A 13,265-nucleotide genomic window follows, 5' to 3' on the forward strand; every position below is an offset into this window, starting at 1 on the left:
TAATATATATGTTTAGTTTCTAAACTGAGATTATTGCGTGGCTATTAGATGCACCAAGGCTGTCGAGACTTCCTGCCATTATCTCAAATAGATTTTCGCATTTTCTTGGATACTTTCATTATTATTATAACGTATGTATGGGTGGATCCAGCTCATATCGTCCGCCCTCTAAACCTCGACACCTTGGACGTTTTTCTTTTTAGGATTTTGTTATACTATGTGAGAGTAATTCCGCGGATTTTTTTTCAAAATTTGTCGGGTTTCCATTGCGCAGATTTCAGCAACCGATGTTTGGCAATTCTTGAAATCAAAGAATTTTCAATCTCAATTAAGTCGTAGAAGACAGTACAAAAATAGCGCTAAAAAATTATGTAAAAAAATTAACTTTATTTAGGAACTTTCAGTTACAGTCTCAGGGTAAATCAGTCTTTTAGTTACAATATATGGACAGTTTACAAGCTGGAGATTTAGACATCATCAGGCTAAGAAGTCACGTGATTAGTTCACGACTCGAAAATATAGAACGCCGACAAGGTTGTATTCAAACTGCAATTTGAATTATCAATTAAAGAGAGGAATAAAACAAACAGTTGATAACTTGAACGTCATAGGAACTAAAAACATTCGGGTCTCAGTACATTCTCGGTAATAACCATATTACCCTCATTCTGAAAAGCGATTATGTTGGTATTTGGCAGTGGGAATACTTCTACTTCACCCAGTCGTAGAACTTTTCCATCCTTGTCGGATTTGAATTCCCCAATGCCTTGATCACGTATAAAGTCACGTGAATCTCGTAGGTCCGAGGTCGATTTAAAAGATGTAGAATCATCAGTCGTGTCCGGTAAGTTTATCTTCGTCATTCCTAAGTTAGTCTCAATTTTTTCATCAGACTTTGAATAAGTAGACGCTTGCGTTGTAGCAGCTGGTATGGCGGGCGCTTCTGATACCGAGACGGATTTGGTATTCGTTACACAAGAACTGGTAGCATCCATTTGATCCATCCACAAATTCTTCATTTCCGGATTAGAATTGAATACCTTACAGCGTCGTGTATGGATTCTCATATTGTCTTTACGGTTGAAGAGTTTACTGCAGCCAGGACATGGATATCTGAAAGAAACCGTTGAACAATACTCATTTTAAGTATAGGATGGTCCGAAAAAACATTAGGTTCAATTTTTCAATTTTCGCTTATTTGTACAATACTTTTTGTTAGATATATGTATACATGTATGCTCATGAATATGTAAATCCTCAACAGTATTGTGCATCACCTAAGGGGATCAGTCCCAAGGTTTAATAAAGCAGCTTTTTATTTGTCCTTGTTCATTTAATTATTACAAACAACAGAGGACTTGTAAATATTCTTTGCTTGCCAACAAATTGAAAGCATTCTACTACCAAACCTAAGATATTATTGTAAAAGGGGAAATAAAATTTTGGAAGTAACTGAAATATTTCTTGACAAATTCACCTTTTACCCATATGCACGCTCATATGAGCAGAGATGTGGGATTGTTGGCCAAAAGACTTCTGGCACAATTCGCATTTGTACTTTCGAATTCCTTGATGTTTAAGAATATGCTCCTTCAGCATATGTTTACTTTTGTAGACGTTTGAACAAAGTGGACACCTGTATTTAGCTGCTGAATGTACCTGTGATTTCACAACGATCCTGGTAAATTTATTTCTATTCATTTTGTTCATTGTGTGAGCATGTACATTTAAAAACTACGGAAATTACTTTTTCATGGTTGGTTAAAGCTTTTTTCGACTTGGTTCGTATACCGCAAACACTGCAGATGTAGTCCCGCGAGTGAACCTTGTCGTAATGCTTTTTGAGGGCCTCTGCATTGCAAAGATATGTAGAGCAAAGCTTGCATATCAGACTCCTATCTTTTTTGTGCACAATCATGTGTGCTCGCATTCTGCAATTTGAGAAAAACTTCTTGCCACAAACCTCGCAGGATATATCCTGTAAAATATGAATGTAACTTATAGTACATGACGCAAAGCTTTTCCCAAGTTCAGGAGCATAGGAATAAGGCTTGGTAATTTATGAACACTTCGACATGTTACAATTATATCAAGTATTACGTCATATACTCACTTTCGCGGGTTTATGGGTAGTTTTGTGATAGCTCAGCACCTGCCTGTTGGAAGTGGCGAAGTCGCAAATTTTGCATTTGTAAGGTTTTGCACCCGTATGAGAATTAATGTGTTCCTCTAGCAAGACTGCAGTGCCGTAACTTTTCTCACATAGATTGCAGTGGAACGGTTTAATCTTTAAATGACGTTTTCTTATGTGGCAGCGAATGTTGCTCACTGTTAGTGTGACAAAGTCGCACGATTTGCAACAATACGGCTTCATGTTTAGGTGACCCCAAACATGCACCTGTTGGATTTGTTACAGTATTGTAAAAATTTTCCAGTTACACCTAGATGCTGCACAAGTTAGCAAAAAAGAAGTAGTCATTTACCTGGCATTTGTCCATTCTTGAGTATATCTTTCCACATATTGAACACGTTACTCTCACTTTATCTAAAATCTTTATATTTTTGTGAACCTTCTCGTCATTGACTACACCCATGTTCACAGTATACAGAGTTTCTATGATCTCCTTCTGCTCGTTTGTTATCAGTTCGGTAAGTTTACCAAATCGACCCTCAGACTTTTTTCGTCTATCCTGACAACTAGTAACATTTCGTTTACTATGCTTATTTAATTCTTGCGAACCATCGTCCTTCAATGAATCTATTAAAGACAATGGTGCGTCAATGATCTTCGACTCGTTTCTTTGACAATTTATTTCATCGTTTGACGAACCTACCACTGTTAGTAATGTCGATGCAAATTCATCACCTCTATTTGTTTGAACATCCTTTACCAATTTGATCACTGAGTTTCTCACCAGCAAAGCTGCTGTGGAATTCGTTTCACGCCCGACATCTTGTACAGATTCAATTTTTGAAATATCGTCACCTGCCCATTCTTTCGTTGTATCATACTTCCAGGATTGTATTTCTCCAGCCTCCTCGCCAGGTTGGGGACTTTTCTCAACTGATTCTGCGCCTACTCCTCTTGAAGAACATTGTGTGATTGACATTATAGCACAAGCTCGTAATTTCACAAATTTCTCACTTCGATTCATTGTCCAATTTGAGTTCTCACCTTTTAGCATATTTGGTACATTGTTAGATTCGTTAATTTTATCCTCAGTGAAAGTTGTAAGCTGCTCATCGAATTTCTTGGAATTATTCTCATTCCGAGAATTATGCTTGGAACATTTACCATCGAATTTAATAATCCCCTGTACAGCTCTACCTGTACCTCTGACACCTCTTTCCATCAAATTGTTCTTCCACGAAGTTGAACATGCTAGATTTTTGCTTTCATTTTTTTGCATTTTCCTATTACCACAGTTTTTCCGCCCTATTTTTCGTTTGTCACTATGGGTGAGTGTAGCGCCTCCTTGGCCAAGACCATTGCAACTTTTTCCATGGGTTTTTATTGTTTTAGAATTACGGCTCCGGGCCAATGCTGCTTTACGTGTTTTATTAGGCAAAGTTCTCTGATTTTGACACTCTGAAATTTCCATTACTCCGTTTTCCCTTAAATTGCCAATATTTTCCAAAGAGCCGGTCACACGTTCAAAAACCTTGTTCTCCTCTTTAAGTATCTTGACTTTGTTTAATTTTTTCTTCTGAATGCGACTGCTCTTTCTTGGTAAAGACTGTTTGTTGTGATATTCAAAAATTTGTTCGAAGGGTCTGTTTCCTTCGAACTTTACATCTTCTGTGGTAGGCAAGACTTTTAATTCAGCTCCATTAGATCTAATCAAGCTGTTGTTCGGCAAAATATTTTCTTTATCCACTTCTGAATCTACTTTAACATCACGCTCAGTCAATTTTTTTGTTCGTTCTTTCTGAAATTGGAAAATTTGTGTGGTTCAGTTAATTGACATAAACAATATGTAACTATCTAAGGGAATGTTAAAAATATACTATATAAACTTACAGCTTGTAAAAGTTGTTGTTGTGTTTCATGACATTTGGTGTGAAAATCGCTAACAAATTCCAGGGTGCCTATGCACCGCATGCAAACTTTCTGTGTCAATCCATCATCCTCCTTGATCTATAAAAATAAAATCCGAGTTGAAATCAGTTATACAAATAAGTTGAATAGTATAATAAAGATATCAAATAAATATCAGGGTTCATAGAATTTCTTGTGGGGTAATTGAATATACTTACATAATAAATTAGATAATTACGCTTCCTTTACTAATTGTATTTCTTTTTCATTTTCCCTTTATAAATCATCAAAGAAAAAGATTCGTTTAGCTTAAGATATAGGTAAGCTGCGAGCTAACTAACATCCAGATGGTATTCAGCTTATTATTCTAGAAGTGCAATCTATTCAAGGATGGATATGTGGATGGATTATGTTTTTTGGTGATTAGATTGTAAAGCAATTCGCGTATGTCGTTTTCGCTTAATACCAGGTGAACTTTACTTTTTTCTCGGGTCGTGGAAAATGGTTAACCCATGCCTATATTATGATTGTAAACGATATTTTCGGTGTTTCAAAATATCATTCTTTATTCATGATCTTATCAAATAGAACAGATGTTTTTTTCAGAGGTACTTTGCTATTTCTTAATTCAACACATAGTGTTAATGGTTTCAGATAAACATTCTGATTTGGTAACTCAAATAGATATTTAAAAAAATGTTCATGACAAAATTTTTTCATGTTGTTAACAATAATTGGAAGCTGAACTGACAATGAGTACGGATTGTTTTTTACTAACATAATCTTCAAAAAAATAGCTGTAGCATAATTAATTACTTCTATTTAGTTCGGCAAAGACAACGTATTACAGTTTTATTCAAAGTTCGATTGAAAAATTAATTTGTGTGAATTCGTTGCTTTCCGTGTTTACATTTCTTTAACCGCTTATGTCAACGGTCAAACACATGCAGAACTTTTATATTCAATATTAAATAACACAAAATTGTGCTATCTTTATCGAAATGAATATAAATATTTGATGCTACGGTACTGCAAATTGCTGAAGGTTATTTAAAAGAAAATCATAATATAGTGACTTCAGCTCTCTCTTAATAATCGACCTTAGCCGATTCGTCCATAAATACTACTTTGATAAGGAGTTACCTATTTTTTGCTAGATCGCATGAGAAATGCATCAAATTTTCTTTTAGTTAATATGAATTAGTATAAAGTTGATGCTGTTTACTCGTTTTCAATTACATGAATGATTTCACAAACCAACAGCCAGGCCGTTTTCTTAAGTTAAAGGCACCTGCATACATATTCAATTGATTATCATAAATCTCCTGTGAACCTGAGCATCAAATAATCAATGCAGATGTATTAATTGCACTGTTTATAGCAAAAGCTTTTGATCTTTTTGACACCAGCTCTGGAAGTTTAACGCAAATACTTTCCTAAAACAATGATTACTATATAATATTTATCTCATACGGTTTGGAACTTTCTTAAAGTTAATTCTAAATGTAGAATTTTCAAAAATATATATTCGCTCGTTACTATCTCAGTATAAAAGTCACAAAAGTAGTCTTATACATCCCTCTTCAAATTTCATTTAAATTAGTTAGATAAACAGTGGAAAATTGTTTTATTTTACAATAAATTTGAAATTAGTAACGTTGACATAACGAATTATTAGTAAAAAATAAATAAATCACTGACTTCCATCTTTACAATGGCTTTGAAGGTGCTGAGTTTTCAGAATCCGTATGTACTGTTTCAGTAAGGTTTACTGAATTTCAGTCAGTATTGAAGTTACGAAATAACGATTTTTCCGAAAAACACATTGTTACATAAACGTTACAAATTTCAAACCTGTACTTTACATCAAATTTTTGAGAATTTTTCATATGTCACATGTTTGTGACATCTCACCTTGGAAGCCCTACAGATTTTTAGTCGCGACTTATGATTTGCCAAAGATATCTATCAACCTTTTTTCCAGTCTGCATAATTTCATTGGAATTTTTTGCCCCACAGTCAATCTTTCCTACAGTTAGCCCAAATTTCTGGGTATAAACTTAAAGGGCAAAACAGGAATAAAGATAAGAACTGTTTGCTTGGCACTTTAGTGTACAACCAAAGGAAAATCCAAGTTTAAACTATTTTTCAATTGGAATTGCAGGATCAACATTGTCCTTAGCAGCAGCCTTGGTTCCCTTTTGCTTATCCTTTGGCTTGGCGCTTGTAGACTTAAAGTGCCGTTTTCTATGCACCTTCATGTTATCTTGCCGGTTGAAACGTCGTCCGCAATCAGGACAAGGGTACTTTTTCTCTCCGTGGACGTGTCTGTGGGCAGCCAGATGACTTGCCTGAGCAAAAGTTGCACCACACTTCTGGCATACATGTTTACGAAGGCCCTGATGTTTCGATAGATGCTCACTCAAAAATGTCCTAGAAGCGTATTTATTATTGCAAATGGGGCAACTGAACGGCCTTGGATTTTTGTGCTGAAGCACGTGACTCTTGTACTTCGACTTTACTTTGAACTCTTTGCCGCAAACTTCGCAGACATGGGTTGCAGCATGGCTGGACTTGATATGGTCATTTAGTACGGATAAGCTAGAGTACAAATTGTAACAGAAGTGGCATCGGAAATTTCGCCGATTCTTCATATGAACGCTGGCTATGTGGCTCAGCAGTCTCGTGCGAAACGGAAACACATTGCCACAGTACTCACACGCAAGATTCTGGGAGGGTAGGTGAGACTTGGCATGCATTTGTAGTGAAACTTTATGGTGATATCGAAGGCCGCATTCGTCACATGCATATGGCTTTATGCCTTGGTGTACATTCTCATGTTCTGTGAGGTCGAATTTAGACCGCAATCTCCTTGGGCACTTGGGACATTGGAAGGGCCTTGGATTTGTGTGGGTGGACCTGATATGCTTCAGAACGTCAGACTTGCAGACAAATTTAGCTGGGCAGAGAGTACACAAGTATTGTTTTATCCCGAGATGAGTTTTGACATGAACGATACACTTGTCCTTGCGGCTGTATTTCTTTCGGCAAAGCCGACAAATGTAGCGCGATCGCTTGTCCACAATTGTCTGCTCAATGTTTTCATCCACGCTAATTTCTTCTCCGTCCATGCGGAAGAGGTCTTCTGGATTCCGTCCAGCTAGTAGCCGTGCCTCAACGTCCCCATCTTCATCCTCCTTAGAGTTCGTTCGGTTGAATACTTTGTCAACAATAGCACGAATCTCTGAGCCGTTCTGATTTTCAAGGAGTTTTACTATAGCCCCACGATCTACCATGCATGAGCCCTGATCAGGAAACACCTTGGCCAGGACGGTAACACAGTCGGTTTTTTGTTTGTGCCGCAACTCAATAATGAAGTTGATGTCCTCATTGCAACCATTCATACCTGTAGATTCTTTGACCGTGACTTGCATATTCTCTGAATTAGCAACAGTTGTAAGAACCTTGTTCAAGGCAGAAGTGGGAATCTGTATCATATCACCATGCTCCTGGGATGGCTCAGACACCTCTGAATTCTGGCAGGCCACTGAGCCAATATTTTCTGTGTTATTGCCGTGGCTTCGTAGCCTATTTGCAATTGGTGCATTCTGACAGACTTCGTTTATGTCAAATCCAGGTGTATCGTTATTTGTACCACTGCTGCTGCTATTATTATTATTACTATTACTACTACGACTACTACTACTACTGTTACTTTTACTAATTGGCTGTTGAGTATTTTGCAAATTATCGCATTGAGTTGTATTTGTTTTTGCTGTTTTTTCCGTTAAATCCACCAAAATATCAACTTGAGGTTGCTTTATAGGCAGATTTGTGACTGACGTTTCAACCGAATCTGGGTCAATTGATATACCAGTGCCTTCAACGATAGGTGAAATTTGGCCATCCAAAGGTAGACTTTGATTGCAGTCTTTGGAAACGGCATCTTCACCTGGGGGATTTTGGTTTTTGTCGACGTTATTGTTGTTCAGTGGAGGACAAGACGGAGTTTGGTCGTTTTTCACTTCATCCTGCAGACAGAGCAAATTAAACGTACGAGGACACTGAGGTGCTCGAAGTACCCACAGAAAGATGTGTAGATAATGAAAATTTATGAGGTTTTACACAAAAACTCGAAGACTATTTATTTGCAGGCACCGTTTGTTTTGGACTCAGCAAGCTAATCAATGTTGCCACGCACAGGAATTGAAGCAGAAAAGCAAAGATAAATCCTTCATCTGGAATAAATAGAAATATTTCTTGGCACTATACTATAAAGTGAAATACCTCAATCTTTGATGCTCCTGATTTGGCAACATTGAGCAGAAAGCCCCAGTGTGAAAGGCACATGGTTAGAAATGATTTTTAATTCCATTGTAAGTTGAAATCAAAAACAAAAGTAGAAAATATATAAAATATACCACGAGTCCATTTCACACGGAGAGAAAAACATCCAAGCAGAACGTGTACTTGCAATCAATTGTATCAGATATAGAGTAATAGAGCGGCAGAGCTATGGGGATTTAGCTAGTGTTACAGTGAAAACAATATATATGACTTACAACGTCAGTGGGAGATGGCCAATTGAAACGATCGCGCAACAGTTGTTGGGTGCGAAGGCATTCCTCCTGAAAATCGCAAACGAATTCCAGCTTGCCCAGGCACTGTACGCAGATCGCCTTGGGCAGCGGGTCCCTCTCATCTATCTGCGATTCAAACAAAAATTCTAAGGCTTAGGCATACAGCGAATAAACAAAAACCGAGTAATAATAAAAGACTTAAACAGTCGATGAATAATGTTTTAGAGGATAGAAGTAATAATATGAGAACCAACATAATATATTCATTTTGTTGACAAGGAGACAAAACAAAACTTACGAAAACAATTTATTTCAGTATCTTTTGTTGTGTTTCGTGCTGTTCTAATAGTTTTATAATAATTTATAAAGGAAAAGAGTAAATAAGGAAACTTTCGGAACTTAATGTGTCTTGTATTACTCGATACTCTGCATCAACTCGATAAACGTATAGCATACATGATCTTTTTTCTCAGAGAATACTGCCGTATCCATGTATTACACATAAATTCACACAATAAAGGACAGATGGTTCAACTGAAATAAAATACTTCAAATTCAAGAAGACATGTGCATGTGACGTGCGGTTGAAAAACCTATAGACACATTTCGAAATATCTAATCAGGTTGACGATAAAAAAAAACAAACTTCTCAAATGAAACAGTACAGATGAGCGACGTAATATTTTAAAAGCCTACCGCTCTATACTCTATTGAAAACAATAAAAGTTTACAGGATTAAAGTCTAAGCTTACAGCTACAAACAAAAGACGTACCTGCTGCGACACACATGGTATGTGTCAGATTATGAAATAGTTTCAACAATTCTCACATCACACAGAGGCTATGTTTTACAATTTTCACAACTAGTCGCAGACTTGAAAGGCATCATCACAACGTTTAATAAATCATTCTATTTATACCTTAACGGCTAGATTCGGATACTTTAAGAAAAAACAAAAACATGCAATATGTTTATACTAGTTTCACGCAAAATGGTTGGGGGGCAATCGGACCTTAGTCTTCGGATATCCTTATCAGTGAAATCATTATCAATGAAATCGAGTATCAGCGTGGTTCAATTTTCTTGATGATTTCGGTGTAGGGAAAAAAGCCATTTAAACCTAGGACCATCCACGTGGGTAATTGATCGAACGCCGCCTTCGACGGTTTTGACCAGCCGACAACAACATTGGACTCCGGGCAGTGAGTGTGCGTAATCAAATGTGAATTGAGGTATACAATTACCAAAATGTTGATTTTCGTGTGAATCTTCAAGCCCAGATATCTCTTGGTCCCTTCCTCGCCAAATACGTCAATGTAAATGCTCTCGCACTGCCCGCAAAGCCTGCAGATCTGCGCCTCCTCTTCCAACGCCATTTTCGTTGTTGTGTACGCCGACATGGGGCACCGTTCAGACTACTTGAGAACCCGAGAAATGTTGAAAAATCATCAGGAAGAGAACCGATGACATCAAAGTAAACCATCAATACCTAAACCTGCCATTACTAAACACTGGGAAAATTATCGTTACACACACTATTTTTAAACTAAAAAAAAAAAAGGAAATAACGCGTAAAAAATAATCGTGCCTATTGCCGACTCGCTGCGGCAGACTGCACTCTTTTGCACGGTCAACGCGCTTCGCGTAGGGAAGGGGGTGAGGAGGGTCAGCCAATCAGGTTCTAGGGCCCGTATTCATAGTCAGGTCTCAAGGCGGTGCTTAAGACCGTCTTGGTGAAGATCGTCTTATTCGTTCAAGACCGTCTTGAGATGCTATGTATTCATAGTCGGAAAACAAGACGGTCTTCGTCAAGAATTTGGTCTCAAGCGCTAGCTTATTTCATTCAAGACCGTCTTGACGAAGACTGAGCTTGAGACGGTCTTATTCGACGTTCGGTTATGTTCGGAATATTTCCGATGTATCCCCCAATAAGATGCTCGGATTTTATTTCTCAGCCTGTGCAAGATATTCGTATAGGCATGCAGCTCTTGAGTATTTTTATAGTTTATGAACACAACAACGTTAGCGCCACGTAGAGGAACTAAAAAACGGGAACAAATCGCATACAATTTTTTGTAGTGGGTGTATAGCTATAAAACGAAGAAGAAGAAAAAGAATTTTATAGTGTATGTTTATGTGTATATAATTTTTATATACACATATTTTAACCTATATCATTATGTAAATCTCTATACCGGTTACTGATAAATAAATTGTATTGATATGTTAAAAGGAATCCCGGTGCAGACTTGCAAAAAAATGCGCGTGAAAGGGACAACCTTTGATCTTCAAAGTTCAAAAGAGCAACTTTAGTTCTATTTACTGGCTGTATTTATAATGTACTGAATATTTTTACGTAGACAAATTTTCATAAGTATTATCGTAACTATAAGACTGACGCTTAGTACAATTACGTACATATCAGTATTTTCATGAGTAAGTGAGGGGTTTAAAAATAAAATGAGAACCAATGATAAGTTATGAGTAAAATATGTATTCTAATGTTAACTGTTTGTACAGATTAAATTCAATTTTATTAAATATTTGGAGTATATTCATTCTAAAATCAATTAGTCTTTACAATTAAATTAACTTGATATACATATATTTTGATTAAATGAATAACCGTTCGATTAGAGCTTCGCGTATTGCAAAACCCTCTCCAGGCTGCCAATGCGGTGCTTGAAGTGGCAATTCATCCGCTTCTTCTTCCTCGATGCGATTATCTTCCGGAAGAGCATTATCCAATGTTAGTGATAAATTGTGTAGTACGGCACAAGCTACAACAATTGTGGTAGAGCACAACAATTTGGTTCCCAAACCTCGGGATAGGCAAGGAAAACGTCGCTTCCAAACTCCAAATGTTCTTTCAACAATTTGCCTTGTTCTGCTTTGTACGTTGTTATACCTATCAAGATACCGACTTGGTTAATTCACACATGTATACTTTGTCAATTTTATGACTACTTATCGAAATCTAAAGTAATGCGATAATCTTTATCTTACCTTTGTTGAGCATCTGTAATTGGATTTGCCAGTGGAGTCAGCAGAAATGGCAAGCACGGATAGCCGGCATCTCCAACCAGGGTTTCAGTAAGTTGTCTCTCATGATACCGCATGTAAATTCGTGAATTTTGGAATATTTGACTGTCATGGTTACTTCCAGGCCATTCCGGAACCACATCCAAGAATTCCATATTGGGTCCGACAACTGCCTGTGGTATCATTTAAATTAAAAGTACCGATTTTCATAGAATAGTATTGTTTATTTGTATCCTAGATAAAATTAATTGCAACTTATGGTATTTGTAAACGGTTATCACCAACGCGACATACCTGTACATTGAGGGAAAAATATCCCTTACGATTCCTATAAACCTCCTGCAGGTCTGCAAATTTCGTATGACATAATCGAATGTGAGTGCAGTCGATAGCGCCATCAACGCCAGGTAAACCGATACCCTCCCTGCGTGCACCAAGTTGTCTGAATAGATCTCTGTTTGCGATCATAGCAGCTTCCGTACTAGGAAATTTGATAATTGCGTGAATCAATGATGCAATTTGAGCCGATACTCTGTGTATTATCCTCGATACTGTAGACTGCGATATAGTCATCAGATCTCCGTTGACGAGCTGTACAGTACAAAATGTATTAGCAATCATTTATTCCATGATCACAGGAAGCAATGAAATCACTTTATATTTTCAGTAGAATGTCAGGAATTATAATCACAATGATCCTTACTTGAAAGCTAGCGGTAGCGTAAAATCGTAGACATATTAATAATTGCATGACAGGTGGAATTGGTAGACCACGATTATTGGCACTGACTAAGGCAGCTTCAATTCTAGGTAGTATTCCGTACATAATACCATCCTTTGAAAATCGGAATCGCCGTTTGAACTCCTGCTCGGAATAAAACTCGAACGGGTTTTGACCATCTCTGATGTATCTCTTCGGAGCTCGCTGTACTTCACCCTCGTCTTCGTCATTCGGCCCAACGTTGACCATTGAACAATCATATTATTCATTTCTTCGATCTGATCGTAGAAATTAAACATATCTTGCATATTCGCCATGTCAGTAGAATTTCACTATTCACTTCACTTCACAAATTTTTCAAAGCGAATGCTCTCATAACCTCTACTTCAATTGCAAGTTTCCGTTGCTACCCTTTTACAGTAAATAATCCCGTCCCAGCTGCACTTTCCCAAACATTCCTTCACAATCTATTCCTGTTAATTTATATTGTTCGAATATAATATTTTCCAAACAATTCGTAATTATCAATTTCGTACGCATCAGAACAATTGAGTAATATTTAGGCAACAAGCATTTGCTTAAGTGCAGTCCGAACTCGACTTGATCAAGATACGTAAATAAGACTGCGTTAATTGACTATGAAACGTTGCGTGCTCAAGACCATGCTTATTTCAAATAAGACTGGACTATGCAACCTTGTAAGCACGCTTCGAATAAGACCGACTTGATGAAGACCGTCTTATTTGCCGCGTCTCAAGACCGTCTTGTTTGACGTCTATGGAACCAAACGCCATCTTAAGGCCTCGTATAAGACCGTCTTATTCGAGTCCGGTCTTAAGCACTGACTATGAATACCGGCCTAGGACAGAATTGTGAACCGTG

General features: G+C 37.4%; 2 protein-coding genes and 1 long non-coding RNA gene across 4 annotated transcripts; 1 reads left to right on the forward strand and 2 right to left on the reverse strand.

Annotated features, from left to right (window-relative positions):
- Positions 1-367: 367 nt before the first annotated feature.
- On the reverse strand, positions 368-10,233 carry LOC107217069 (transcriptional repressor CTCFL). 2 transcript variants are annotated; one of them, XM_015654440.2, is made up of 7 exons: positions 9,865-10,233; positions 4,022-4,138; positions 2,484-3,929; positions 2,114-2,398; positions 1,748-1,978; positions 1,478-1,659; positions 368-1,113 (listed from the first exon to the last, which is right to left on the reverse strand). In XM_015654440.2, the coding sequence occupies exons 1-7, from the start codon at positions 10,018-10,020 to the stop codon at positions 615-617; spliced, it is 2,916 nt and encodes a 971-aa protein (XP_015509926.1). In that variant the 5' UTR covers positions 10,021-10,233; the 3' UTR covers positions 368-614. The 2 variants fall into 2 exon arrangements, with proteins under 2 accessions (XP_015509926.1, XP_046598031.1); XM_046742075.1 differs by lacking the exon at positions 9,865-10,233 and adding an exon at positions 4,258-6,181.
- A 453-nt stretch (positions 10,234-10,686) lies between these two features.
- Positions 10,687-11,097, forward strand: LOC124294585. The gene is made up of 2 exons (XR_006904489.1): positions 10,687-10,746; positions 10,854-11,097. It is a non-coding gene; the product is annotated as an uncharacterized LOC124294585 (long non-coding RNA).
- Position 11,098: 1 nt separating this feature from the next.
- Positions 11,099-13,234, reverse strand: LOC124294584 (putative nuclease HARBI1). The gene is made up of 4 exons (XM_046740455.1): positions 12,366-13,234; positions 11,957-12,253; positions 11,627-11,835; positions 11,099-11,528 (listed from the first exon to the last, which is right to left on the reverse strand). The coding sequence occupies exons 1-4, from the start codon at positions 12,630-12,632 to the stop codon at positions 11,234-11,236; spliced, it is 1,068 nt and encodes a 355-aa protein (XP_046596411.1). The 5' UTR covers positions 12,633-13,234; the 3' UTR covers positions 11,099-11,233.
- Positions 13,235-13,265: the final 31 nt, after the last annotated feature.

The sequence above is a fragment of the Neodiprion lecontei genome, chromosome 5 (assembly GCF_021901455.1).
Source record: "Neodiprion lecontei isolate iyNeoLeco1 chromosome 5, iyNeoLeco1.1, whole genome shotgun sequence".
Classification (NCBI taxonomy): domain Eukaryota; kingdom Metazoa; phylum Arthropoda; class Insecta; order Hymenoptera; family Diprionidae; genus Neodiprion; species Neodiprion lecontei.